The sequence below is a fragment of the Erpetoichthys calabaricus genome, unplaced genomic scaffold, assembly GCF_900747795.2.
Source record: "Erpetoichthys calabaricus unplaced genomic scaffold, fErpCal1.3, whole genome shotgun sequence".
Taxonomy (NCBI): Eukaryota; Metazoa; Chordata; class Cladistia; order Polypteriformes; family Polypteridae; genus Erpetoichthys; species Erpetoichthys calabaricus.
Window position 1 is genome coordinate 21090 of NW_026261613.1, and position 27589 is coordinate 48678.

Sequence of the window (27589 nt, forward strand, 5' to 3'; positions counted from 1 at the left end):
GCTATAAATTTACACCGGCTGTTACAGACACAAATCAAATGTATGTTTTTTTGGATAATATTAACAATAAGAGCAGCTCACTACTCAAAACAGTAAATTTGCGGGGGAGCAGGTTTCGGACTCACAACCTCTGGATTATATCTCGGCAGTTCTTACCGCTGCACCACGGAAGCTATCGTATTGTACTTGTACCTTTTGTGAAAGTGTTTATTTGATATTTGGCCATCAGCCTTCACACATTATACAGTTCATTCTACATTTTGTCATTAATTACTAAAACATCAAAAAACATTTCTGTTTTAACGATATGTTACATAGATTGTTATAGATACAGAACACACATGAAATTATTTCCCCTTACAATTCTAGGTAGCTCACTCCCAGATAATCAAGGCTGGAACTGGGAGAACTTCTTACTCGTTCTGCAGCGGTGGGGGTGATGGTATAGCAGGCTGCTTGCTGCTTGGGCTTAACGACACATTTACAAGACAAATGTCACTGACGGAGAGGTACGAAGGGATTTAAGGTGGGCCAGATTAAATTTTTTTCGTAGGCGCTGGTAATTCTAGTGTTAATATTACTAAAAAGATGTGCACTGAAATTACTGTTTGTATTGATGGGGTCTGTAGCACACTCCTAAAAATAAAGCCTCTTTCCATAATGCTTTCCAAACTAATCCAGATATCTTCACTAAGATGTGGCTCACTATCCAACTGAAGACTTGCATATACATTCTGCTTGACATATATGGCAACCCCTTTTCTGTTCTGTCTGTCCTTCCTAAAGAATGTGTAACCATCAATGTTATACTCATCCCCATCTTTGTTATTTAGCCAGGTTTCTGTTATTTCTGTAATATTATAATTATGCTCAGCTACATACAACTCTAACTCCCTTGTTTTTTTTTTTTAGATACTTCTATCATTAAGGCAAGCTTTTTTAATAGGTTACTTATTTTACTTTTGCACTTAAATTTTGGGTTTATGTTTCTCAGGTCAAGTCAGGTCAGGTCAGGCTGGGGAGCATGCATTGGTACAGTGCGTTGCCACACCCACCACTTGACTGAACAGCTTGGGATCCTAGTTGGCAACCACCCAAGCAGACACATGATCATTTCCAGAGGGTGAGACTGGACCATCTATTTGCTGTAGCCAGGAGTTATGTGGGTGTCCCCTTGGCCTAGGTGCACAACAGTGAATATCCTGCAAGCCAGATCACCCTTGGGGAATCGTACCACATGACCATAGAGCCGCTCCCTTACAATGCAGGTAATGTGCCTCATTCGGGACTCCATGAACAACTGCTCATTTCACACAAAGTCAAACCCGCGGTAGCCAAGGATTCTCCGAAGAGACACAGTACCAAATGAGCCTAGTCTTCGTCTTAGGTCACTAGATAGAGTCCATGTCTCGCAACCATATAGCAAAACAGAAAGCGCCAGGACTCTAAAGACTTGGACCTTCGTCCTTTAGCAAAGATATCAGAAGTGCCACACACCCCTTTCCAGGAACTTCATGATGCCCCGGGCTCTCCCAATCCATCTACTGGCTTCAGAGTCACCAGAGACAAGAACATCGCTGCTGAGGAAAGTAAACCGCTCAAAAAGTTTGACACTCTCTCTGCAGAAAGACACACTGCTGATGGCTGTGCCCAAGAGATAATTAAAGGCATGGATCTTGGTTTTTATCCACGACACTCACAAGCCGTGATACTCAGACTCTTTGCTCAGTCCTCGAGAGCCCTGATTAGAGCCTCCATTGACTCTGCGAAGATCACAGCATCACCAGCAAAGTCAAGATCAGTGAATCTCTCTTCAACAGGTGTCCCACCGCCCCTGGACCCCACAACCCTGCCCAACACCCAATCGATCCAAGCACTGAACAGAGGAACAGAGAGAACACACTCCTGATGAACCCCAGAATCAACTGGGGAAAAATGCAGAGGTTCTGCCTCCACTCTGCACAGCATTCACAGCACCAGTGTACAGGCCAGCCATGATATCCAGCAACTTTGATGGGATCCCACAAAGCCTTAGGATGTCCCACAGGTCAGCTCGATCAACTGAGTTGAACGCTTTACGAAAATTGACAAAGGCTGCAAAGAAACTGCCAATATTCGTGTCTGCACTCCATGAGAACCCTCAGTGCCAGGATGCCATCGATGGCAGACTTCTTAGGCGTAAAACCAGACTGCTCTGGTCTCTGGTTTGTGAGCAAGTGAACACGGCTCCTATTGAAGATGACCCTAGCAAGGACCTTACCCAGAACAGAGAACAGTGTTTTCCTCCTGTAGTTGCCACAATCCAGGCAATCACTTATCTCCTAAATGGAAGCAAAGAATGCTTGCAATGCCTGGAGGACTGCCTTACAACCAGCCTGGAGAAGTTCACCCCGGATATCATAGATCCCTGCAGCCTTCCCTACCCTCAGCTGGTTCACCACCTGTGCAATCTCAGTAAGATTGGGTGGTTCACAGCTAATTGGAGGATCAGCCTCAAGAACCAAACCCAGAGATATCCACTGACCTAGCCAGAGGATCAGCTTTAAACAGTTGCTCAAAGTAGCCAGCCAGTGGGTCACAACTGCAGTGTCATCCATAAGGACCGTTCCATCAGCCACCCTGACTGCAACTTTTGATTCCTCTGTAAGCAGGATGTGAGTTACTAGATCATAGATGGTGTGCCACTTGCTCACTGATTCCTCTAACAAATTCCTCCTTATCTGCCCTCAGAGCTCTCGCAACCGTCCTTATCAGTTTCCAGTACAGACCGGAGGTGCCATCAAGCCATCCACTGCAACTCCTCTCTATGATAACCAGGTTGCCCTGCGAGATTAAACACATCCTTTTGGGAACACTTGTAACATATTTACTATGAATATTTACGTTTAGAAAAAAATATGCAAAAAAGTCACGAGGTGAATATTTTCTGAACATCCTGAAACCATCTGTACAGCATCACTTTTCACAGTCTTGAGAAAATACAGGGTGGTTAGCATTTTGCTTATGGATATTCTCGGCCATAAAAGTAAGGGAAGCAAACTAGGAAAGGGAAATGACGTTGAAAACTAAGATTATTTAAGATTTGAAATAATTGGCTACTATGACTGTTATACCTCAAGAGGAATTGACAGGGCCAGGCCAAATAACACCTATGGCAAACATGACCTGCAGTTTTGTATATGCCCATTACAAAAACAGAATTTTCACTATGGGCATAGAGAAAATGTGAATAGTGTTTCAATACGTAAATAGAAATCCACAGCTTAAAAGATCATTAGGAAACCATTTTTGTACCAGATGACTTAAAAAAAAAAAAAAAAATCTGCACGTTTTTGGATATTTTGCTCACAATAACAAAATCTATATATTTCTATATATACACAGTCATATGAAAATGTTTGGGAATCCCTCTCAGCCTGCATAATAATTTACTCTACTTTCAACAAAAAAGATAAAAGTGCTTTGGACTGATGAGACAAAAATTGAGTTATTTGGTCAAAACAAAAAGCGCTTTGCATGGCGGAAGAAGAACACCGCATTCCAAGAAAAACACCTGCTACCTACTGTCAAATTTGGTGGAGGTTCCATCATGCTGTGGTGCTGTGTGGCTAGTTCAGGGACTGGGGACCCTTGTTAAAGTCGAGGGTCTGATGAATTCAACCCAGTATCAACAAATTCTTCAGGATAATGTTCAAGCATCAATCACAAAGGTGAATTTAAGCAGGGGCTGGATATTCCAACAAGGCAATGACCCAAAAACATAGTTTGAAATCTACAAAGGCATTCATGCAGAGGGAGAAGTACAATGTTCTGGAATGGCTGTCACAGTCCCCTGGCTTGAATATGATCGAAAATCTATGGGATGATTTGAAGCAGGCTGTCCATGCTCAGCAGCCATCAAGTTTAACTGAACTGGAGAGATTTTGTATGGAAGAACGGTCAAAAATACCTCCATCCAGAATCCAGACATTCATCAAAGGCTATAGGAAGCGTCTAGAGGCTGTTATATTTGTAAAAGGAGGTTCAACTAAGAATTGATGTAATATCTCTGTTGGGAGGCCCAAATTAGTGCATCTGTCTAATTTTGCTATGATGCATATTGCATATTTTCTGTTAATCCGACAAACTTAATATCACTGCTGAAATACTACTGTTTCCATAAGGCATGTCATATATTAAAAGGAAGTTGCTATTTTGAAAGCTCAGCCAATGATAAATAAAAATCCAAAGAAGAATTATGAGGGGTTCCCTAACTTTTTCATATGTATTCATTGTATATTACTATTATATATATATATATATATATATATATGCATGCATGCAAGTACTATGTACTGACAACATAAATATTATTATTATTAATATTAATGTCATCAATAAATGAATTATTTGTGTTACTTAGAATTAACAATGAGGTCACAGGAACAATAACCACACATTTACCCTGCTATGTACAAGTACTGCACTTACCTTATTATACAATTAGAACATACATAAAAGTATTAAAAATAATCCATGCTAGGGAAGGATGATTACAACACTTGAATAACGCAAGGTTTCATGCACAACCCTTCATTAATGTCAGGCTGCTATGGATGAGTACATCTGTGATAGCGGTATCATGTTCCTTTACACTGAAAAATGCTAAGGGTTTAAATATTACAGTTTTGAGTATTTATCTGGTATGTGCCTTTGTGAACACACTGGAATATAATATTAAGTTCATTCTCTGAAATACAGATCCAGGTTTTCCTCACTTTATGAGGTTACATACTAATTTCTCAAAGCATGTTTCTCCCTGCAGAAAGAGTATAATGGAACACAATTCACATTTAAACATGCATTTCCATTTTTAATTGGTTGTTCTAACTTACCTATGATTGCCACTACATCTGCCAGCATGTGTCCTTTAGCCATTCTATCAAGCCCAGCCTAAAAATAACAATAATGGGTTTTAAACTAATCCATTTAAAAAAAAAAAAAAAAAAAAGTCAACTATATAACATTAGAATTACCCAAGACTATGAAAAAACTTGTAATTCCGGCCTACCTTAAATCCCTTCGAACTTCTCTGTCACCATCTTTTGTTTTGTAAATATGTCGATAAGCACAAGCAGCCTGCTATACCATCCCCCCCACCACCAGAGAAATTGCAAAAAGTTCTCCCAGCTCAAGTCTGTGCACCTGTGTGCGAGTTGCCAGGAGTTGTATAGGAAATAATATATCATTATTTGGAACACATGCATTTCATGTGCTTTCTGTGTCTACAACAGTCTATGTAAACACATCGTTAAAACAGAAATGTTTTTCATGTTTTAGTAATACATGACAGAATGTAGACATGAACTGTATAATGTGTGAAAGCTGAAGTCAAAATATCAAATAAACACTTTCACAAAAGGTACAAGGATAATACAACAGCTTCTGTGGTGCAGCGGTAAGAACTACTGACTTGTGCCTGCTAACCTCGAAGGACCTTCGGAGCACACGGCTTTACTTTGCTTTTATGGTGCGGGAGTCGGCCATGGACGGACGCTAATGCTGAGACACCCGGGTGAGACGGACTTCTTCCTTCAACAAAGGAATCGTCGCCTGGCAGGTGAGATCGCTTCTTTTACATTTAAATTCAGTATACGAGTCAGCGGAATGTATCTGACTTGATCACTGGATTCATTGCAGATTTCCCAGGCCATATGAATTTAGACTTTAAAACAAAATTGATATAAAAGAGACTGGAGAACGTGTGGGGATTGTGTGTGTGTCTAATTTATATTTGTATATAGATGTAATATATGTTTAAGTACTGTGAATATATTTGTGCTGTTTGTACATTGAGTAATTTTCCATTTCTTTTCCTTGCTTGCTTTCTTTCTTTGCTGTTTCGACGTTTTCTGGGAAGTATATTATAGAGTGTTTAAGGGGGTGGCATATTAATTAGGGTTTGTGTAGTTATTATAGATTTGACAAGGATTTAAAGGGTGTTTGTTTTGTTTGATGTATAACATATTCTTTTTGATTGTTTAAAGAATTGTTGGGGTGATTATTTCCTTTGTATAAATTCATAAAAGACAACTCCAGATGAGGATATCAAATTGGGGCTAAGGTTCGGTTGGGTTCCGTACTTAATAGAATTAATTTTCATAAGAGTAGGAGATTTTTGTGTGTGCTAGGCTCCTCATTCAACTTAAGAGGAACGCGCTACACCTTGATAGTAAAAGAGATGAAGAAAACAGCTTTGCGTCTTTCTACTTTTTAACTGCGCTGAGTTGTAAACAATGTGAAGACGAGACCGCCTTCAGCAGGGAGGGGTCGTAAGAACAAAGTGGATGCTGGGAGGAGCGAAATGTCAGGCTTTTCCTCCTGGTCAGCAGCTTCGCAGTTTCGCGCAGCGTCCTCTCTTCTCGCACTGTTTGTCACACTTCAAGTGCCCTGTCGGCTCCTAGGACAGTGGAAATCTTTGCGAATAAGTGTAATCGGCACTATCGAAGCAGGACTATCTTGGTAAATTGCGGTGCATGGCTACTTACGATGAATTCAGGTCACTAAAACCCTGCAACATTCAAGGTTGCTTTTGTGATGAATTCTTTTAAGAAAATGGAGGGTTTACATCTAAAAAGATGTACAGACCTCTTCATGTTAAGTATTAGACTTGTGAATTGTCTGGACCTTCTGACCGTTAAGCACGGAAAGGCAGCGTCCACATTTCTCAGAATAATTTTTCGCTTAAATCACAGGAACATAGTGCAAGGTTGTCAAGCAGGTAGTTTGCCCGAAACCACTGCAGTAGTACTCAATGTATCTTTACTTCTTAAATGTTAATGTTTGACTGTTTAATAACTCTTTTAGGGCGGATGTCGACTTTTGTCAACAGGAGGGGTTGAAGGCGAATGTCGACAAAAGTCGACATCCAGGGATAGGGGGCGACAATCAGCTGTTAATGGCGACAAATCTCACTGTCATGTCACAGGCATTCCCTCTGTGCTTGGAGGAATGCTAGACTCGTTGACTCGGCAAATAAACATTGCGTGTGCGTGAGTTGCGAAATGTAAACAAAGGCAAGATGGCACCGACATGTGAAAAGGCAGCGAAGCAAGTGCAGAAAAGAAAACACTCGGCAGGCGATGTTTTGCGCATTATCGCGGAGTCGGACTCTTGATTTTTCAGAATCGGACTTTATTGGCAGTGATCAGGAGATCGAGCAAGAGAGTTAGAAGCAGGCATCAGCTGATCAGACACCAGCCGATGCCGTGCCAGCGGATCTGCTGCCAGTTGAGTGCCTTCGCGCAGCCGATGCATCTACGGCAAGGTTCGCATGGGATAAATACACAGACATTGATCCGTTGAGAGCCGATCTGGCTACCGGAGTTTACAAGACGGCATGGCTTGCTGTTGGACACGACAGATCACCAGCTGCTGTACTTCAGGCTGCTCTCTCCTGATGCTGCTTTTCAGCTACTGTCAGATGAGACAAACAGGTAGGCAGAGTTTTTTTTGAATCGCGGGCTGCGTTTGCATCGCATTCTCGTTTTTCAAAGTGGAAACCCACAACGAAAGACGAGATGAAGCGCGCTGTGGCATTACAAATAGAGATGGGACAGAACTGGTGATATAACTTCAGGGAGCATTGGTCCAAACGTGTTTTGTCCCCTGGTGGCTTAGGTACGTGCTGCTGCAAAGTTTTATTCACTTCTGTAATAAACAGAAGCAAATCCCATGGGGTGAGCCAGGCTATAATGCCATACATAAAGTTCATAAAGTTTCAGAAGATGAAAAGAGGTGACAACACGGTTTTCATGCAGGCAGAAAACTTGGTGGCAGTGGCATGGCACGATGGCAAATGGGTGACTTGTCTCTCTACAGTACACACTAACAATATATGTTAGAAAGTGCAGCAACAGACAATTGAAAAATAGGCACCAAAGCAACACATATTGTAAGGAGTGCAATGTGGCAATGTGAGCAAGATCAGACTTTGCTGTGTAAAATGTATGTGATATGTATGTGAAATCATAGAGTATGCAAGCTCATACAACATGCAAGACAGTAACATTTGTCAAAAGTAAATATTTTTTGTTGATTTGATATGTTAAACAATTGCTTTGTGTTCTTTTTTAAAAAATGTTAGTTTTTGGAAAAATATTCAGCCCTGGGAGAAAAGAAACAAAAAAAAAATTAGCCCTAAAAGAGATAATTTATAAGCTTCTTATATTTTCTTCAAATTCTTTTATCAAAATGTTTTACTACTTAATAATTAATATTTATATAATTTCTATTTATTGTAAATGCTCTATTTGTTCAAAAATAACATTGGTAATTAACAAACGTATTTTATAAATACTACATTTTAGTTTTTTTTCCCTTGCACTCAGTGAGCGAAGCCACTGGGTAATCAGTTAGTAATACAATAAAAACATACATTTGATTTGTGTCTGTAACAGCCAGTGTAAATTTATAGTACTTGTAAAAGTTAGCATTTTTTTTTCCACTTTTTTTCTCTCAGTCATGATCGCGATATAACTCCCCACTCCATATCTGATGCTGTTAAGTTTTTATTTGAAACTGGGAATAACTGTAGATGTGAGTGGTGTTTTGAGACAATGGAACTGGAAATTCTATGATCTGGAGGGGTAAAAGCTGACACGCAAACGCTGGTGAATCATGCCATCTTGATATCTCACTTTCACTTGAATTTTTTTTATTTAGTTTTATTGAGTGTTCCTGATCACGCTGAATTAGTATGCATGATATGGTCCATGATGTCAAAGCCGCAGTGACAAAAAACAGAGACATAGGTATATATGATATTTGAAATAATTCATTTTATGACATGCATAGTACATTTTGGAAAACATTGTGGCACTGATACAACATTATTCATATTCATTCGCATACCCTCTTGCAGTTGTAATCAGTGAATGCATTTTTTTCCTGATCTTGCACAATCTCCACATTTTGGTGCATGGTGCAGTTTCTTTTGTACTCCAGGACATGCAGAGGAAAGAATAGTACAGAGAGGTCAGTTCCACTCTATATTCAATCATGAAATTCAAATGCTAACAGTTCCCATACACCTGAGGACCATACATTTATGACATGTGTACCTGTTGCAATGTACACACTTCTCTCTATGTTGTGGTTCCTATTATATTGAAGGGGCACCTGACACTGACTGAGTTTGCTTTCCTGGGGGAAGTGGCTGTCTTGGAACAGAACCTTGTTGATGTTGCTGTGTGCTGCAACATGCTTAACACTGGTGGCGATGAATGCACATGTACTGTGTAAGGCATGCATGGGGTCCACTGAGAAAAGAAGAGTGTTCTTGGCTCACTTTGCAGAGGAACTTCGTCATTACTTCTTACAACAAAAGGCCATGGAAAAACAGGATGCAACATCAAAAAGCTTCTGTTCGAAGACCGTCGCTTCCCCCAGGAAAGCAAACTCAGTCAGTGTCAGATGCCCCTTCAATGTAATAGGAACCACAGCATAGAGAGAAGTGTGTACATTGCAACAAGTACACACGTCATAAATGTAGGAAGGACGGTCCTTTGGTGTACGGGAACTGTGAATATCTGAATTTGAGGATTGTATATATAGCGCGGAAATGATTTCTCTGTACTATTCTTTCCTCTGCATGTCCTAGAGTACAAAAGAAGCACCACCATGCACCAAAATGTGGAGACTGGTCAAGACTGGAAAAAAAAAAAAAACCCACGGTCACTGATTACAACCGCACAAAGGTATGCGAATGAATATGAATAATATATTATCAGTGCCACAATGTTTTCTGAAATGTACTATACAGGCCATAAAATGAATCATTCCAAATATCATATATACTTATGTCTCTGTTTTTTGTCATTGCGGCTTTGACATCATGGACCATAAGGCACATACTAATTCAGTGTGAGCAGGAACACTCAATAAAACTGAAAAAAAAAATTCAAGTGACAATGAGATACCAAGAAGGAATGATTCACCAGCATTTCTGTGTCAGCTTTTATCCATCCAGATCATAGAATTTCCAGTTCCATTGTCTCAAAACACCACTCACATCTACAGTTATTCCCAGTTTCAAATAAAAACTAACAGGGTCAGATCTGGGGCAGTTGTATCGTGATCGTGAACAGGAGAATAAAAGTGAAAAAAAAAAAAACAAAAAACATTGTTACAAGCACTATAAATTTACACCGGCTGTTACAGGCACAAATCAAATGTATGTTTTTATTGTATTATATTAACAATAAGAGTAGTTCACTACTCAAAACAGTAAATTTGCAAGGCAGCTGGTATCGAACCCACGGCCTCTTGATTACAAGTCAGCAGTTCTTACCGCTGCACCATGGAAGCGGTCATATTATCCTTGTACCTTTTGTGAAAGTGTTTATTTGATATTTGGACTTCAGCCTTCACACATTATACAGTTCATGTCTACATTTTGTCACTTATTACTAAAACATGACAAATGTTTCTGTTTTAACAATGTGTTTACATAGATTGTTGTAGACACGGAACACACATGAAATGCGTGTGTTTCAAATAACAATATATTATTTCCCTATACAACTCTAGATACCTCACTCTCAGATAATCAAGGCTTGAGTTGGGAGAACTTTTTGCCATTTCTGGGGATGATGGTATAGCAGGCTGCTTGCATTGATCAACACATTTACAAGACAAAAGATGCTGACAGAGAGGTTCGAAGGGATTTAAGGTGGGCTAGAATTATGAGTTTTTTCATAGGCTTTGGTAATACAAGTGTTAAAAGAATCAATACATTAAAACAAAATGATTAGAATAAATTATACTTGCAGCATTCAAATCAAGAGTTCAAACAAAAGTTCAAGCAACACAGTTGTTTCCTAAACTCTTTTCACATAACTATATTTCTACAACTGAATAAATTACCCTCATTAAAACCTTCAATCTATTTTCTAGGCCAGGACTGCCCTACCACTTAACACCAGCACAATCCTAGAGTAATTAACGTAAAGTCATGTATTTGAACTTTAGAACACAATAAGGAAATAAACCTAGGTTCAATACAGTGAAACATCAACACAAAATACTGACCAATTATGATTTTATGCTAAAATTACTACCTTTTTCAAACATTTTCATGAAAAATATGTAGCTGTGATACTCACTACATTTGTATTATACACTCGCCCTGAAATCTATAAAGAAAATTTTAAAGCAGAGTTAAGTTTTACTGAAACTGCACCGAAGTTGCATCTAATTATCTCTTACCAAGTGTGCAAATCCGGGTGCTTTTATTTTACATCTGTATGGTCTACTACTTCCATCAGAAACCAAGTACACACCAAATTCCCCCTATATTAAAAAAAAAATATATGTGTTGTTTATTTTAGAAAATAAATGCAGTTTACAAAGCTTGCAATGAAAAGAAGGTTGTCATTAGTAACTAACAATGTTGTATAATTTGACAGACTTTAAATAAAGCAGAAAAAAAAAAGTATTTCACTGGTTTACAGAAGAAATCTTAAGCATTTTTTTTCAGAAAAAGTGGAGGAGTTAAGCCTTACTTAAAGCATCTTATAAAATGATCCATGCCAACAACGAGAGGAAAACCTACTATTCAGAAATAATTATGTCAAAGTACAGTAGTCTATCCTTATTAAGGTCTACTAATAAGGAATAAATTATCTCACATCCAAGTCTTAAGTACCAAAAAATATTAAAAATGTTGTAGTTACTAAAGTCAAAGTTACACAACAACGAAATTCAGTACAGAGTGAAAATTATTTGCTGTTGTGAAACCATTTGAATCTGAATGCTCAATGAACATAAACTAGCATTTTCATAGATATTGAAATTTTCATAATCCATTTCAAGTACTGACTTGGAATTTAATTGCACTATGCATTTCTAGTCAAATTGATAAGTTCTGAAGTTAGTGGAAATAAGCTTATGATTATGTTATAAATATGATCCCAATATGTGATAGTGCAGTTACTACTAATGCTGCGAGGAGTTACTAGTCTGCACGCTGGAATAACCTGTTATCAAGCAGCATCAATTTGGTTGTTTCAGTCCATCCCACAACTCCCTTTCTATAAGAACCTTGGTAAGAATATATGAAGAAAAAAGCTACATTCTATTTAAAATATACTGAACATTTTAAATTTTATTAACTTGCTTATCTTTAACAGACATAATTTTCATTAAGGTAATAGTATACATCTAATAGAAAAAAAGTATGTGTGTTATTTCACAGCCATGACACTTATTCTTCTAACAGAAAAGGTATTAGCACGGACTAGTGCTTACTCCAAATTAATAACATGCTACAACAAAATACTGTATTCTAAATCAATATGCTGAAAACTACATGTAGTATTGACATTTCTCCAATAGATTAAATATCACTCCAAACTATGTTACTCTTAATATTGTAAAAATGCTACCACTTTGTTCTTATATGGGCAATCTTTATATCTTTATTGTCTACATGCATAGCTTCTGGTGCGGCTCATTTCTTACATTTTTATTTATTTAATTTTTTTTTTTTTTTTACTTTTATTCACGGTATCTGCATATTACAAATAAGTAAGTTGGGTGTTGTGGTGTGAAATTTTGCACAGAAGTTGATAAATATTTTGTAAGACTTTATTTGTACGGTTAAGGACTAAGTCTCTGTAATTTCACGACAGCGTTGGGGGAAGTGCCTCAAACCCGTCTGCCAAATGATTTCCTGCAGAACTCTCTCAATCAATCCCCACAGGAAAGCCAGACTGAACAGCTGGCAAACATCAGTTCAACAAATGGTTCTGAGGGAAGGTGTGAAAGTTATTGTGTGCTCCATTGGTCGAAAGTTGCCTGAAGCCATTAAGTTTCATGACACCCTATTGGCTGCAAGGTTTGGACAGAGATTCTATAAATTTGCTTGCCTTACCCCCTCCCCCTAAACATCACAATGAAGAAGCCTCTCTCTGTCACACCATTGCCATGAGGAGCCCAACTTGGCAGCCATATTCAGACAGGCATGTGGCCTGTTCTGAGGAATGCTGACCAAAAATGAACTACAGACATTTAAAGTAACTACAAGTCTGTGTGCCACCTGAAGCTATACATCAGCATTTACCAGGCTGTATGGTTGCCAATATTCAAATGTACTTTGCTTATTATTATTTATGAATATTATCAACAACATATTATTTAAAGTGTAACAAACTTCTGTTTGTCTTTTACTACACCTAATTGGCTGAGGTTATAAATGTAGAAGGGAAGGTGGGGAGAAGTTATATGGTTCAATACCTTACAAACAGTGGTAAGTCTGTGAAATTTGAGGCATTCTGACAAAGGCTACACATTAATAATACAAAGGGGGAAAGTAGAATAATATATTACTGTATCAAGACAAAACAGTTGGCAAATTAATAACCTAATCTTAATGCTATATTATTTTCCAGCAATGTTTCTCAAACATTTTTGTCCAAGGCTGTTATTCATAATATGCAGAGATAATAGTCATTAAAATAAGAAGATTCACAGTTAATTTCAAAATATAAAATCTGCTCATACATAAAGCGTGCTTCAGAAAACTAAGTTACTTTACAAGTGTGCCATAAATAATGAAGAGTCCCTCAACAAGGCTTACCTTTGGAGCTTCTACTGCAGTATACGTTGCACCTGGAGGGACCTGGTAACCTTCAGTATACAGCTTGAAATGATGAATTAATGATTCCATAGAGCTCTGCAAAAGTGTGAATAAAAATGGCATGTAAAAAGCATTAATGAGCATTACCATTCTGCACTTCATATCCATGTTCATCAACTATACAAGGTTAATAAATCTTCCAAAAGATCATATCACAGACAGACAGAGAGAGGGAGATGTTGAAAATTATTGTACTGTTGAAAAGCTTTATAATAAAGTTAGCCTATAAATGTCTGCAACATTTATGAGCAGATAGTTTAGGTCAATTAAATATATAAGTTTAAGGTCTATATTTTTAAATTGTCATAATACAATCTACTGTATAAAATATATGTATGTACACATTACTAAATAGAAAAGGACTAACTGGAAAAAAACTGTACTATAAATCAACTTCTGCATAATTATTCTTAACTATAGACATTAAGCCCGTTACAATAACGGGCGCTAGAACAGTAGTCCATAAACATTAGTAGGAACAGTCTATATTAAATGGCAAGGGACCTTTTACCTTATTAAATTTTTTCCGTAAAATGACTAGAATTTTCTCTGACAGTAATACTGGCTTTGCTGTCCGTAATACGCGTTTAATTTTCTGTCACAACAGTGGGCAATCAGCAGATTCTCCCCAGCAACTGATGTAATGTGCGCGAAAATAAATCTACTTTTACTTTACCGGGCCAAGCTTTCTTAATCGCAAATCTGACATCCTCAGAGTGAACACTTGCACAACAATTCGTGTTTTCTGTTTTAGGTCTTACCTCATTTAACAAAATCCGATTGGATCTGTCGCAAGATATTTTATAGGTCCCGCCCTCTCTGTCTTGTGTGACGCGTCAGTCGGCCTTTGAAGCAGCGCACCATGCCCTGCGCATGCACACTTCACCAGAAGACACACACACACACACACACACCCAAGGACACTGGACGCACACAGGGGTTTTATTAAAGAGGATGAGAAACATACCTGAAACTTCAGTATAAAAATGTAAAACATGTTCTTCTCACAGATTTAATTGTTGGGATATAAGTGCATTGCTATCATTATCTTTTTATCATAAGATTGGTTACCTTAAGAAATTTTGATTTTGGGGCTGGAAGATCTAATATAAACAGGGCAGTTATATTAAAGTTATATGTTGGCTATATGGTTAAGAATGAGCAGAATAAAAAAATGTTTTGGGAGAGAACATTTAATAATTCAGATTGGAAAGGTAGTACAAAAATAACAAAATTAAAACTTTATACTTTAAAAGCACTATTTACTGGTTTACATTAAGGTATACAGTATATAGTGCCTTCTAAGCCTAGGTATCTTCTCTTCTTTCTTTCATCTTCCATTAGTTTTGTTGCCGACGATGAGGTCACAAAAGGCCTCTAATTCCATTCAGCAAAGGCTGTGAATACTTATGTACATGTGATTTCTCAGTGTTTTTATTTTTAATAAATTTGCAAAAACCTCAAGTAAACTTTTTTCACGTTGTCATTATGGTGTGTTGTGTGTAGAATTCTGAGGAAAAAAATGAATTTAATCCATTTTGGAATAAGGCTGTAACATAACAAAATGTGGAAAAAGTGATGCGCTGTGAATACTTTCCGGATGCACTGTATATAGAGAGATAAACACTATGACTAGACAGATCTGGTGACTGATCCTCTCCTGGTAGGGTAGGGAAGCCAATGGATCATGATGATCTCTTACGCCCTTAGGCATCCATCCACCGAACCACCACCCACCCCGCCAAACCCAACCCCCACCCCGTGTTAGCCAGCTATTTTGAGAGTAAACAGGGGATGGCCTGAGAGGGCCTGGCCATTGGTGGCAAAGGTCCATGGACCGAAGTACCAGCTTGGGCACTATACAAAGTGGACAGGCTCAGCATGAACTTTGAAAATAGCTGTCTTGGAAACATTTGCCTGCACTGATGAAGCAACAACACACACATGACTAATCACAAACATCATGACGACAATTGTCCCAAACATTTTAGTGCCTTGAGATGCGGGGACCATATAAAAAGTGTTCATTATGTGACTGAAATATATGCAAATACCCTTAAATGAAAGTCTGTAACGTGCACATTAATCATGTCTGAACTGTATGACTTGTAATTTTAAACTGTGGAGCCAAGGGATAAATCAAGGAAAACTGAAGCTGTTAAGAAGGCTAACAAAATGTTAGGTTATATAGCACAATGTATAAAGTCCAAGAAGGCTATGCTGAAACTTTATAATGCACTGGTTTGACCTCATGTGGATTACTGTAGTGCAGTTTTGGTCTCTAGGTTACAAAAAAAAAACATAGCAGCAGTAGAAAAAGTCCACAGAAGAGCATCTAGGCAAATTCCAGGGCTACAGGAGAAGAATTATGAGGAAAGATTAAAAGAGCTGAGCCGTTTCAGTTTAAGCAAAAGAATATTAAGAGGAGTTGTGATTTAAGTGTTTAAAATTATGAAGGAATTTAGTAAAGTGGATCTAAACTGTTACTTTAAAATTTGTTCATGAAGAACATGGGGACACAACTGGAAACTTGTTAAGGGTTTTGCACAAAGACTAAGACAGTTTTCTTCTTGCAGAGAACCGTGAATACATGGAAAAAGTTACGGGCTGAATGGTCTGTTCTCATCTAGATTGTTTTAATGTAAATTACAATTAAGTGAAATAAGAGCTAAATATAAAAATAATTACATTTAATAAAGTACATGTATAAAGTATCTATATAAAGTTTCTGTAAAGCATCAAGTAAGCAAGCAATTTTATTTTTTAATAACAATCTTTAAATTGTCATGTTATATAAATGCGAAAAGAAATGCATTGATATTCTAGGAAACCTACACAACACAAGACATATTTACTTTCATTTCAGCCCTCTTAGGTGGAGCAACTTTGGCATCATCCACTTTGACTTCTCCTTCTGGCATTTTGTTCAGACATTGCAAAATGATACGCAAAGACTGACGCATTTCTTCTACCCGACATAGGTACCTGAGGGGCAAAAAATAAATAAACAAACAAATAAATAAATACATCTTTAAATTTCTGCTTATCGTCAATATTTATACAACTTATAAGGCCAAAAAAACCTGGACTATAATTGTTTTCTTTTATCAAAGCACTAGTTAAATAACACTAAATCTTGACCAGAAAAACAGAATAGAGTAATACACTGTAAAGCTTTTAAACTACACTTTATCAGATATACAAAAACGATTTTGAAAAGGAAAACAAAAAATAAAAAAGCATGTTCATCAACATGGAATGAAAAAAGAAAGGGATGAAAATATTACCTGTCGTAACAATCCCCTCTGCTTCCAATAGGAATATCAAATTCTACCTGATCATACACATCATATGGCTGAGATTTCCGAAGATCCCACTGGATTCCTGAGCCTCGGAGCATCACCCCACTGAACAAAGAAGGAAACAAGTTTGTCATTGAAAATTGTTACTTTCTCGTATACTAAGTATAGGGAAAGTATTGTAATCCTCCAAAAATTCAATTTCAAAATTTTGATGAATCTCAGTGTTTTAGACATTCCTGAGTCTGAAAATACTATTTTTGTAATTATGTCTCTGTGTCTGTCTGTGTGAGTGTTATGTAAACATGGTGACTTGAGTATGCTTTTACTTAGGTCAATCAAATTTTACATACAAGTATTAGGTAAAGAATGTAGATTTCTATCAATTTTTGGGCTATTTCCGCTAACCAGAAGTGGTACTTTACCTTTTATTCATGCAGCGGCAGAGTCCAATTTATTCAACTTTACCTCTATAATAATTATTCAATATATTATTAATTTGATTTAATTTGTTGTTGATTATATTTTTATATTATGTACATTAAAGAACAATCATTGTTTTGCGGTTTACTCCTTAAATATCCATTCCCATAACTAGGGGAGACCACTTCCGATTTTTTTTTTTTTTTAAACAACTGATTGAAATTGTAAAATTTTACATTTGCTCCAAGAAAAAAGTATTATATGTTGATTAAACCCTTTAAATGGGGCCCTTTTTCAATAGTCACTCTCCTAGAGGGGGTTTCCAATCTGTCGATCGAAATGGTGGAATTTTGCTAGAATATTACAATGCTAATTTAATGCTAGTTTTTTTTTGTAGATTTATTTACACTATGTACAAATTTTCCATTTTTCACTTAGTACTCGAGTTGCGCCTGGTACGTGCGGAAGCATGGAGCAGTGCAGAGTGGAACATTGCAGTCTCTGCAGCAGTATATTGTTTCCCTCCTCTGCTTGTGTGACAAACGCACTACACATCTCTTACTTCTGCTCAGCATGAAAACATCTCTCTTATCCTTCCATTTCAAAGCCATCAACATTTCTGAATGCAGCAGCAACTTCTCCTGATTTCAATTTTTTTGTCACCAAAGATTGTGGCAGGTCCTTTGTTTGATGTTACTGTTCCTACCACATCAGTTTCCATCGATTTCAAAAATTCACACACTAGTAATGGCCTAGTCCTATAAGATAACTCTGATTTAGTAGCTTCTCTTCAAGTGTTAGTGCAATCCGCAACAGTTTTGTAAAATTATGCACATCGACCCCTCCTACATCATTTACAAGTTCTGTATCTTTTCCCGTGTACATCATCATATTCCACACATATCCACTTTTTACCTCACAAAGCTTATAGAGGATTCCATCCCAAAACGTGGTCTTTTTTTTGGAATATATATCTTCCACCCTAGATGGCCTTTCCATATCAGTAAATGTTCATCGATCGAAAGAGCTCCCTCTAGAATGCAACTTCCAAAAAATTCTCGAATGCATTGGTGAAAGAAAGGCTTGATTTAACACGTTTTTGGAGAAACTGGTCTGGCGTCACTATATGCTTCATTATCAAATAATGGGTAACACACGTCTAAATGCTACAGAGATGGAACAAATCTCAAAAAAAGAAACCTATAAAGCACCAAAACATGGGCAAAACTACTAACTGAATTACCATTCTCAAAATGAGAGGTAATCAAAGAAATTTGAAATGTTCAAAACATGCTTACGCACGATAAAAACTGAGAGGGGACAGTGCTGAAAGAAAGACATTCATCCACTAAAAATAAATGCCAAAACTAAATCCTTTTTCTTTAGAAATGTGACTGAGGACAAGTGAAAGAAAAAGTACCGTTAGGAGTTCCTTGGTCTCAAAACTACCATAAAACTTTCACCCAAGTAAAAGATGTCTGTATATCTGTTACTATGACCACACAGTTAAAAAAATAAACCACACAGAGCACATTCTGAAGGAACTGTATCCATAGACATTCCCTAAGGAGGGAAAAATCTTTTTATTAAGCGCGTCTAGACGCTCTCCCAGATTCAGCATCGTCTTCGGAGTGTGTCTTTAGACATGCTTTCCATTAAAGGGGTTAAAACTGTGCAAGTAACAAACTATGCAAGAACTCTATAGATGTGAAAATGACAACCCTGTGCACCTTTTTCCCCTCTAATACAGAGTTTCAAAATAATCCATTAACAAAGAAAAGCTGGAAAATTAATCTAAGAATTCGGTGCAGATCTTTTCTAACTTAACATGGACATAATGATACCTGCAGCTTTGTGCTAAAGTCATTAAATTAATCCTCCCCTTAATATCAAGCAGCACCCAATAATACCTCAGGGGAACAAAGCAAAAACAGGATTTTGGAAGTTTTGCAAATTTATTAAAACAAAAAAAAAACAGAACTATCACATTGATATAAGTATTGAGACCCTTTACTCAATATATAGTTGAAGCACTTTTGCCAGAGATTACAACCTGGAGCTTCACACACTTCACTCCATTCAGATTTGACTCATTCCTGTCTAGTCTTCCAGTCCCTGCTGCTGAAAAAGAAACCTACAGCATGATGCTGCCACCGCCACCACCACCACCATACTTCAAGGTTGGTATGATACCACAAAGGTGATACGCATTGATTGGTTTCCTCCAGACATGATGCTAATCTTGGGTTCATCGGAGTACAAAATCTAGTTTCTCAAGTCTGAGAGTCCTTTAGGTGCCTTTTTGCAATCTCTAAGTCCGGGTCCATGTGCCGTTTACTGAGAGAAGGCCTGTCTGGTCACTATCATAAATCCCACATGAACAAAGTGTTGCCATTATGGATGTCATTCTGGAAGTTTTTTCTATCTGTACACAGGTTCTCTAAATCTTAGCCAGACTTGCCTTTGCAGTTCATGGTCACTTCTCTTACCAAGCCCCTTTCCCCATAAATTGGTTGACAGGTGGCCAGCTCTAGGAAGAGTTGGTTGCTTCAAACTTCCTTTAACAATTGTGAAGGCAACTGTGCTCTTGGGAACCTTAAATGCTGTAGGAAATTTTTTGTAGTCTTCCCCAGGACACAATACTGTTTCCAAGTGCTGCAGACAATTCTTGTAATCTCAGGATTTTCCCTCTGGCAAATATTTTAGAACCCTATGAAGTAAGGAGTGTGCCTTTTGCACAAGTTGAACGGACTACAAGTTGACTCCAAAAATATCTCAGAGATGATCAATAGAATATTTCAAGTGTCACAGAAAAGAGGTTTAAATACTTGTATCAATGGGAAATTTCAGGTTTAAAATATAAAATGCTGTTTTTGCTTTGTTATTCTGCATTTAGTTCTGAATATATGTAAACAATTTTAACATAAGACTGCCACAAAACAAAATGTAAAAAAGTAAAGGGGTCCAGGGACTTTCAGAATCCACTATATAACAAATAATACATTAGAAAAAACAAAGAATGCCATTAAAAATGTCAGATGGCCTGTACCGTCACATCTCTCCCTCCGGGCAAATAGTATAGAACATTGGCTCCCAAACTCGATCCTGGTGACCCACTGTGGCTGCGAGTTTTTGTTCCAACCTACTTTCGTTTTTCATTGGACTCTTAGCCTAATTAAATGAGTCATTATTTCCCAGTTTCTCTGTTTTGGAGTCAATGTAGAAATTACAAACTAAGTTTGGTAGATTTTTATTAAAATGTAATGAGCAGTTATATGAGGAATGTGCCTTTTTTTTTTTTTTTTAAGTCGTTAACAGTATTTTTCAGCCTAATTTTCATTCTGCTTTTCCAGGTGTTCTGGTTATTTAACACTAGAATTCTCAAAGCCTATGAAAGAAATTGTAATCTGGCCCACCTTAAATTCCTTCCACCTCTCTGTCAGCATCTTTTGTGTTAGAAATGTGTCGATCAACACAAGCAGCAACCAGCCTGCTATTTCATCCCCCCCATCCACCGCCGTAGCTCAATTTGCAAAGAAAGTTCTCAGTGCTCAGTGTTTATTTTGGATTGAAGTACCTGGAGTTGTTGAGGGTAAATAATATATCGTCATTTGGAATACATACATTTCATGTGTGTTCCGTGTCTACAACAATCTATATAAACCCATTGTTAATACAGAAACATTTTTCATGTTTTAGTAATAATTGACAAAATGTAGACATGAAGTGTATAATGCTTGAAGCCTGAAGTCCAAATATCAAACACTTTCACAAAAGGTACATTTGATTTGAATCTGTAACAGCCAGTGTAAATTTATAGCACTTGTAAAAGTTAGCATTTTTTTTTTCAGTCTTAATTCTCTCAGTCACGTTCACGCTTACCACCCCACAAACCTCCGATCTGATGCGGTTTTAAAATAAATACGTAGTATAACAAACTTATTTTGTTATACCACCTCTTTATTTGAAAACAGGTCAGATCTTATGCATGAACAAGACTAGGAAAATTGTGGATGTGTGAGTGGTGTGCGTGACAGAGAATGACTGTGGATGTGAATATTTTTTTTAAATTCAGTTTTATTCTTGAGTGTTCCTGCTCTTGCTGAATTAGTATGCACCTTCTGGTCCATGATGTCAAACCCACACTGATAAAAAACAGTGACATAGGTATATGTGACATCTGGAATAATTCATTTTATGACCTGTATAGTACATTTTGGAAAACATTGTTGCACTAATGCAACATTATATTCATTCGTATACCTTCATGCACTTGTAGTCAGAGACCGCATTTATGTTTTTCCCCCTGATCTTGCTCAGTCTCCACATTTTGGTGCATGGTGGTGTTTCTTTTGTACTCCAGGAGATGAGGAGGACAGAATAGTACAGAGAGGTCAGTTCCGCGTTATATACAATCATCAAATTCAGTGTAATAGGAACCACGGCATAGAGATGTGTGTACATTACAACAGGTACACGTCGTAAATATAGGAAGGACAGTTCTTGGGTGTGTGGGAACTGTTAACATTTGGGATTGTGGGAGTTATGGGAGCGTAAACGTGACAGAGAATAAAACTGAGAAAAAAAACGCTAATTTTTACAATACTATAAATGTATACCCGCAGTTACAGACACAAATTAAATGTATGTTTTTATTGTATAATATTAAGAATAAGTGCAGCTCACTACTCAAAACGGTAAACTTGGGAGGCAGCCGGTATCGAACCGGCGACCTCTTGATTACGAGTCAGCAGTTCTTACCACTGCACCATGCACACTGTCATATCAATTGCCTACCCTAACCTGCTTTCTTTTTCTTCGGTTATATGCTTGAATAAAAGCGCACTTGTTTTGTTATACATGTACACTTATACACTTCATGTCTACATTTTGTCAATTATTACTAAAACAAGGAAGACATTTCTGTTTGAACAATGTGTTTACAAAGATTGTTGTAGACATGGAACACACATGAAATGTATGTATTCCAAATGATGTTATATTATTTACCCTCTACAACTCCAGGCACTTCATTCCAAGATAAATACTGAGCACTGAGAACCTTCTTTGCGAACTGAGCTGCGGTGGTGGGTGGGGGGGATGGGATAGCAGACTGCTTGTGTTGACTGACACATTTACAACACAAAAGAAGCTGATGGAGAGGTGCAAAGGAATTTAAGGTGGGCTGGGATTACATGTTTTCATCATCTCGTGTGTCTGCTGTGTTGATTGTTAATTGTCACTATTAGGGTTAAATGAAGGAATCAAACTACACAGGAAAAGGGGAAAACAGGAAAACAACAAATGAGTTAAGCATTTATAGCTTTAGAAAAAACAAATATTTCTAAATGTCTTATACATGTAAAAACCATACTGTTGTGTTTTTCTGAATGCAGAATAAGAGTTAAAAAAAAAAAAAAAAACCAACTAATTAAATGAGATCAGGTGTTATTGATTATTATCACCAATTTTGAATCTGGTTGAAACAAAAACCTGCAGCCACAGTGGGTCCCCAGGATCGAGTTTGGGAACCACTGGTATAGAACAATTAGTAGTCATAACACCAAGATTCATGGATAGTTTTTATTCACAGCCCAATCTGCTTGTCAGTCCTATTCACTTAAATCTTCCAAAGGTTATATCAAGCCCAGTTTTGAAAGTCTGCTATCTACCACACTACATTGTCTATGTCATGAGTCTATGGTTCTTTGTGAGAAGAAAAACGTGCTAATGTTTGTATGAATTCACCTTTAATATGCTTCCAACTGTGTCCCCATGTTCTTGATGAGCTTAATCTTCTAAACATTGTGCTATATAACCTAACATTCTGCTAGCTTTCGTAATGGCTTCTGAACACTGTCTGGAAGCGGACAGTGACAAGTCCACTAAGACTCCTAACTTTCTCATAAGGTGTACTTTCAATTTGCTGACCTCCCTTTGTGTATTCAAATATAACATTTTTACTTACTGCATGTAATACTTTATGTTTACTTACATTAAATGTCATCTACCACAAATATGATGAAGCCTGTATGCTATCCAAGTCCTTCTGTAATGATTCAGTGGATTCTTGATTATCTGCAAATCACCCTAGTTTGGAACCTTATGCAGCTTGTTATATATATTTATAAAATAATTTATATCATCTATCTAGATATCTGTTTTAAAAATCCTCCTTTAGGACACCACTCTTAATATCTGATAATGCTACTTGCACCATAACCCTCTGCTTTCTGTATCTGAGCCAAATTTGCACCCATCTACACACTACACTCTGAATCTCACTTTTTAGTTTGATACTCAACCTCTTATATGGCACCTTATCAAATGCGGTCTGAAAGTCAAGATAAAATAACATCATATGCTCCAATTTAATTATATTCTTTTGCTGCTTCCTCACAGAATTCCAGCATGTTAGTAAAACAGGACCTCCTTCTTCTAAATCCACGCTAACTGTTCAGAAAAACTCCTGTTCTTGCCATGTGTTGCTCAATCATTTCCTTAATAATTCCTTCTATTAATTTACTTGTGATGCACAGCAAGCTTACTAGCCTATAGTTGCTTGGATCTGCCCAGTTACCCATTTTATATAACGGGGTATTTGCCATTTTCCAGGCCTTTGGAATTTCCCCACTGCACAGTGTGCTCCTAAAAATGTGTCAACAGTTTATATGTGTACTCGCTAACCTCCTTAGAAACTCGAGGATGCATGTTACCTGGTCCAGGAGATTTGTTTGATTTAAGCCTGTTTAATATAAACAGTACTCCCTCTACAAGGTCATGAGGATACTTAACACTAGAATTACCAGAGCCTACGAAAAAACTCGTATATCCGGCCCACCTTAAATCGCTTCTTAAATCCGTTCACACCTCTCCGCCAGCATCCTTTGTCCTCTAAATGTGCTGATAAAAGACAAGCTGCCAGCAGCCGGCTATTCCATCCCCCCACCGACTTAGAACGTGAGCGAAGTTTTCCCAGCTCACGCCTTGATTGATTATGTGGGAGTGAAGTGGAGTTTTACAGTGGAAATAAGAGATCATTATTCTAAAGTAATCTGTGTAAACACATTGTTAAAACAGAAACTTTTTCATATTTTAGTAATAAATGTTACAAAATGTAGTAGGCATAAACTATAGAATATATAAAGCCCGAGTTCCAAAGATCAAATAAACACTTTCACAAAAGCTTCAAGAATGATTCAACAGCTTCTGTGGCGTAGCGCGTTAAGATTTGCCTCTTAGCGCAGAGCAGCTTTTCCTTGCCTCACAGACCTGAGCTCGATTCCCCGCTGGGGATGAAGTGTTGCTTTTTTTTTTTTTCTTTTCTTTTAAACCTCAAACGGACATAAAATTTATACATTGGTATGCACTGTCAGTTACTGAGATCGTTATATTTTCATGTGGGAGGCTCCTTTTCAAATATTTTTTTAACAATTGAGACTGCAATTAATAGGAACAACTGTCCTTATAACTTATTTTTAAGATCCATAACACACAGACAGACAGAGCACTGCGTAATAGAGAGACAGACAGGCAGAGAAGTCACTAGATATAGAAATAAACAGGGAAGCCACGTGTACTGAAAGAAAAAAAGAACAACATGTGCGTTGTCCCAGCTGCACTGAATAAGCGCAGGCGCTCTAACATCACCCCCCCCCCCCCCCCGATCTCTGAATAAGCGCAGGCGCTCTAACATCACCCCTCCCCCGATCTTACTTAGTCAGGGACAACGCACATGTTGTTCTTTTTTTCTTTCAGTACACGTGGTTTTTGGACTTGTTGCTTATAAACAGTTTGGATGGTACTTTACATCTTTGGTCCAGAGCACATGATTCATCTGACCACAACACACATTTACACTGTGATAGTCCATCCCAGATGCCTTAGAGCCCAGAAAAGGTCGACTCAACTTCTGGACATGGTTAATATAAGACTTCTTTTTTGCACAGTAAAATTTTAGTGGCATTTGTGAATGTAACTCCGTATTGTAGTGCTAAACAAAGGTTTGGCAAAGTAATCCCTTGCCCATGTGGTTATATGAGCTATTGATGAGTGGCGGTTCCCTGATGCAGTGCTTTTCAAGGGATTGGAGATCACGGGTCTTCAACTTAGGCTTGTGCCCTTGTCCTTAATGCACTGAAATTCCTCCAGAATTCTTGAATTGTTTAATGATATTATGTACTGTAGAGAGAAAATATGCAAATCCCTTCCAATCTTTCTTAGAGGAACATTATTTTTAAACATTTCAATAACTTTCTCACATATCTGCTGACAAACTGGAGATCCTCTGCCAATCTTTGCTCCTCAAACACACAGCCTTTCATGGATAAGCCTTTTGTACCAAATCGTAATTACGACCACCTGTTGACATAACCTGTTGGAAATCACATCATTATTTAATTACTTTACTTCCATCACTGGCCCTAACTTGCCCCTGTCCCAACTTTTTTTAGAATATGGTGCAGGCTTGAAATGCTGGAAAAGATATTTATTAACCAGACAAAGCATCAGATATCTTGGGTTCATACTGTCTGCAATGAAATAAAAGTCAAAATAAATGTAAGATTTTTTTTTTTTTTAACCATTTGCATTTTCCATCCCATCCCAATTTTTTTCTGATTTGGGGCTGTGTATCAAAACTTATAGCAACTTCATTAAATGCACTATGAAAGTTTTAGTTAGAATGCCATAAATATTACTTTTAGGGTTTAATAATGATAATGAAAATGGTAAAAATGAGATACACAATGGATTGCTGAGTTTTTTATGCGCGAAATCTTGCAAAGACAGAAGAATTCAATGAAAGAGAACAAGAATGGGAAAACTGGAATGACGGTTAAAGTCCGACAGTAAATGCACAAATAATTCAGTTTGATTGAGCCTTACCTAAAACCATAGTTTAGGGCTTCCTCAGCTGTAATAACTCCAATGTCGACTGTACGATTCTTCCAAATGCGGTTATTTGTCAACATCTGAAAAATGGTATTTTTCACAATAAAAATTTAAACATAAGTGTGATACAAGATGTACTTTAGACGGTATCATACACTTCAGACACTAGCAAGGTTTCAGTACATCATAACAGAAAATTCTAGACAAGAATAGGCCATTCAGCCCAATGCTCGACAGTCCTAAACATTTAATTTGTCTAAAATAACAAGATATCTAGTTTTGAAAGTCCCAAAAGTCCTACTGTCTTACCACACTACTTGGTAACATATTCCATGGAGATCTGTGAGAAGAAAAATGATTGTACGAAATTTACCCATAACAAATTTCCAACTGTGTCTCTGTGTTCTTAATGAAATCATTTTACAGTAACAGTCTCAATCCACTGTACTAATTCAAGTCATTATTTATAAACACTACAATCCTCTTAATCAACGTTTGGTAAAACTGAAAAGGCTTAGCTGTTTGAATCCTTACACATAACTCATGCCCTGCAGTCCTGGAATCAAACTAGTTGCTCTTCTCTACACTATTTCTAGCATGCCTACTTCTTTTTTGTAGCCTGGAGACCAAAACTTTACAAAATATGCCAAATGGGGCTTTACCAGTGTGTTATACAGATTAAGAATAACCTCCTTTGACTTGTATTCTAAACATCATGCGCTACATGACCTAACATTCCTCTAGCCTTCTTAATGACTTTGAACACTGTCTGGAAGCTAATAGTGAGCAGTCCAGAACGACTCCCAAATCGTTCTCATGAGGTGTGCTTTCAATTTCCAGATGTCCAGTTGTGTATTCAAATCAATTAAATTAAATTTCATCTGCCACAAATACAGTATACCCAAACCTATATGCTAGAATATCTGTAAATCCACCTATCTTTACTTAACCAGCTTGTTATTCATATTCCTAACCAAATCATTTTATATAGCCAGAAATCAACAACGCAAGAAGATGAGTCACGTATCTGAAAATAAACAACGCAAGAAGATGAGTCATGTATCTGAAAATAGTTTTTTATTCCTAAGCTTTCAACAGCCTACCAGGTGTCATCATCAGAAGAAAATTAAATTAGACATACAGGAATCAAACGCAATATATAGTAAATGAGGAAGGTTTGAGGGAATAATAAGGCAGGGTGTGGGAGATGGTCATAAAGTCTTATTTAATATGCAGATGTTTTTCTTTTTAAGCCTGCATATGACAAGTTCATGTCCAAGTGTCTGTTGATGGCATT

At 37.4% G+C, this 27589-nt stretch overlaps 1 protein-coding gene across 1 annotated transcript in view; it reads right to left on the minus strand.

Moving 5' to 3' along the window:
* Positions 1-26402, minus strand: part of LOC114643477 (NADH dehydrogenase [ubiquinone] iron-sulfur protein 2, mitochondrial) — a 42286-nt gene extending 15884 nt beyond the window's left edge. Inside the window, exons 1-6 of the mRNA XM_028792052.2 lie at positions 26287-26402; positions 16966-17085; positions 16534-16663; positions 13619-13714; positions 11248-11331; positions 4875-4932 (exon numbers count right to left, since the gene is read on the minus strand). Coding sequence (XP_028647885.1) covers positions 4875-4932; positions 11248-11331; positions 13619-13714; positions 16534-16663; positions 16966-17085; positions 26287-26372 — 574 coding nt within the window. The 5' untranslated portion in view covers positions 26373-26402. The remainder of the gene's footprint in view (positions 1-4874; positions 4933-11247; positions 11332-13618; positions 13715-16533; positions 16664-16965; positions 17086-26286) is intronic.
* Positions 26403-27589: the final 1187 nt, after the last annotated feature.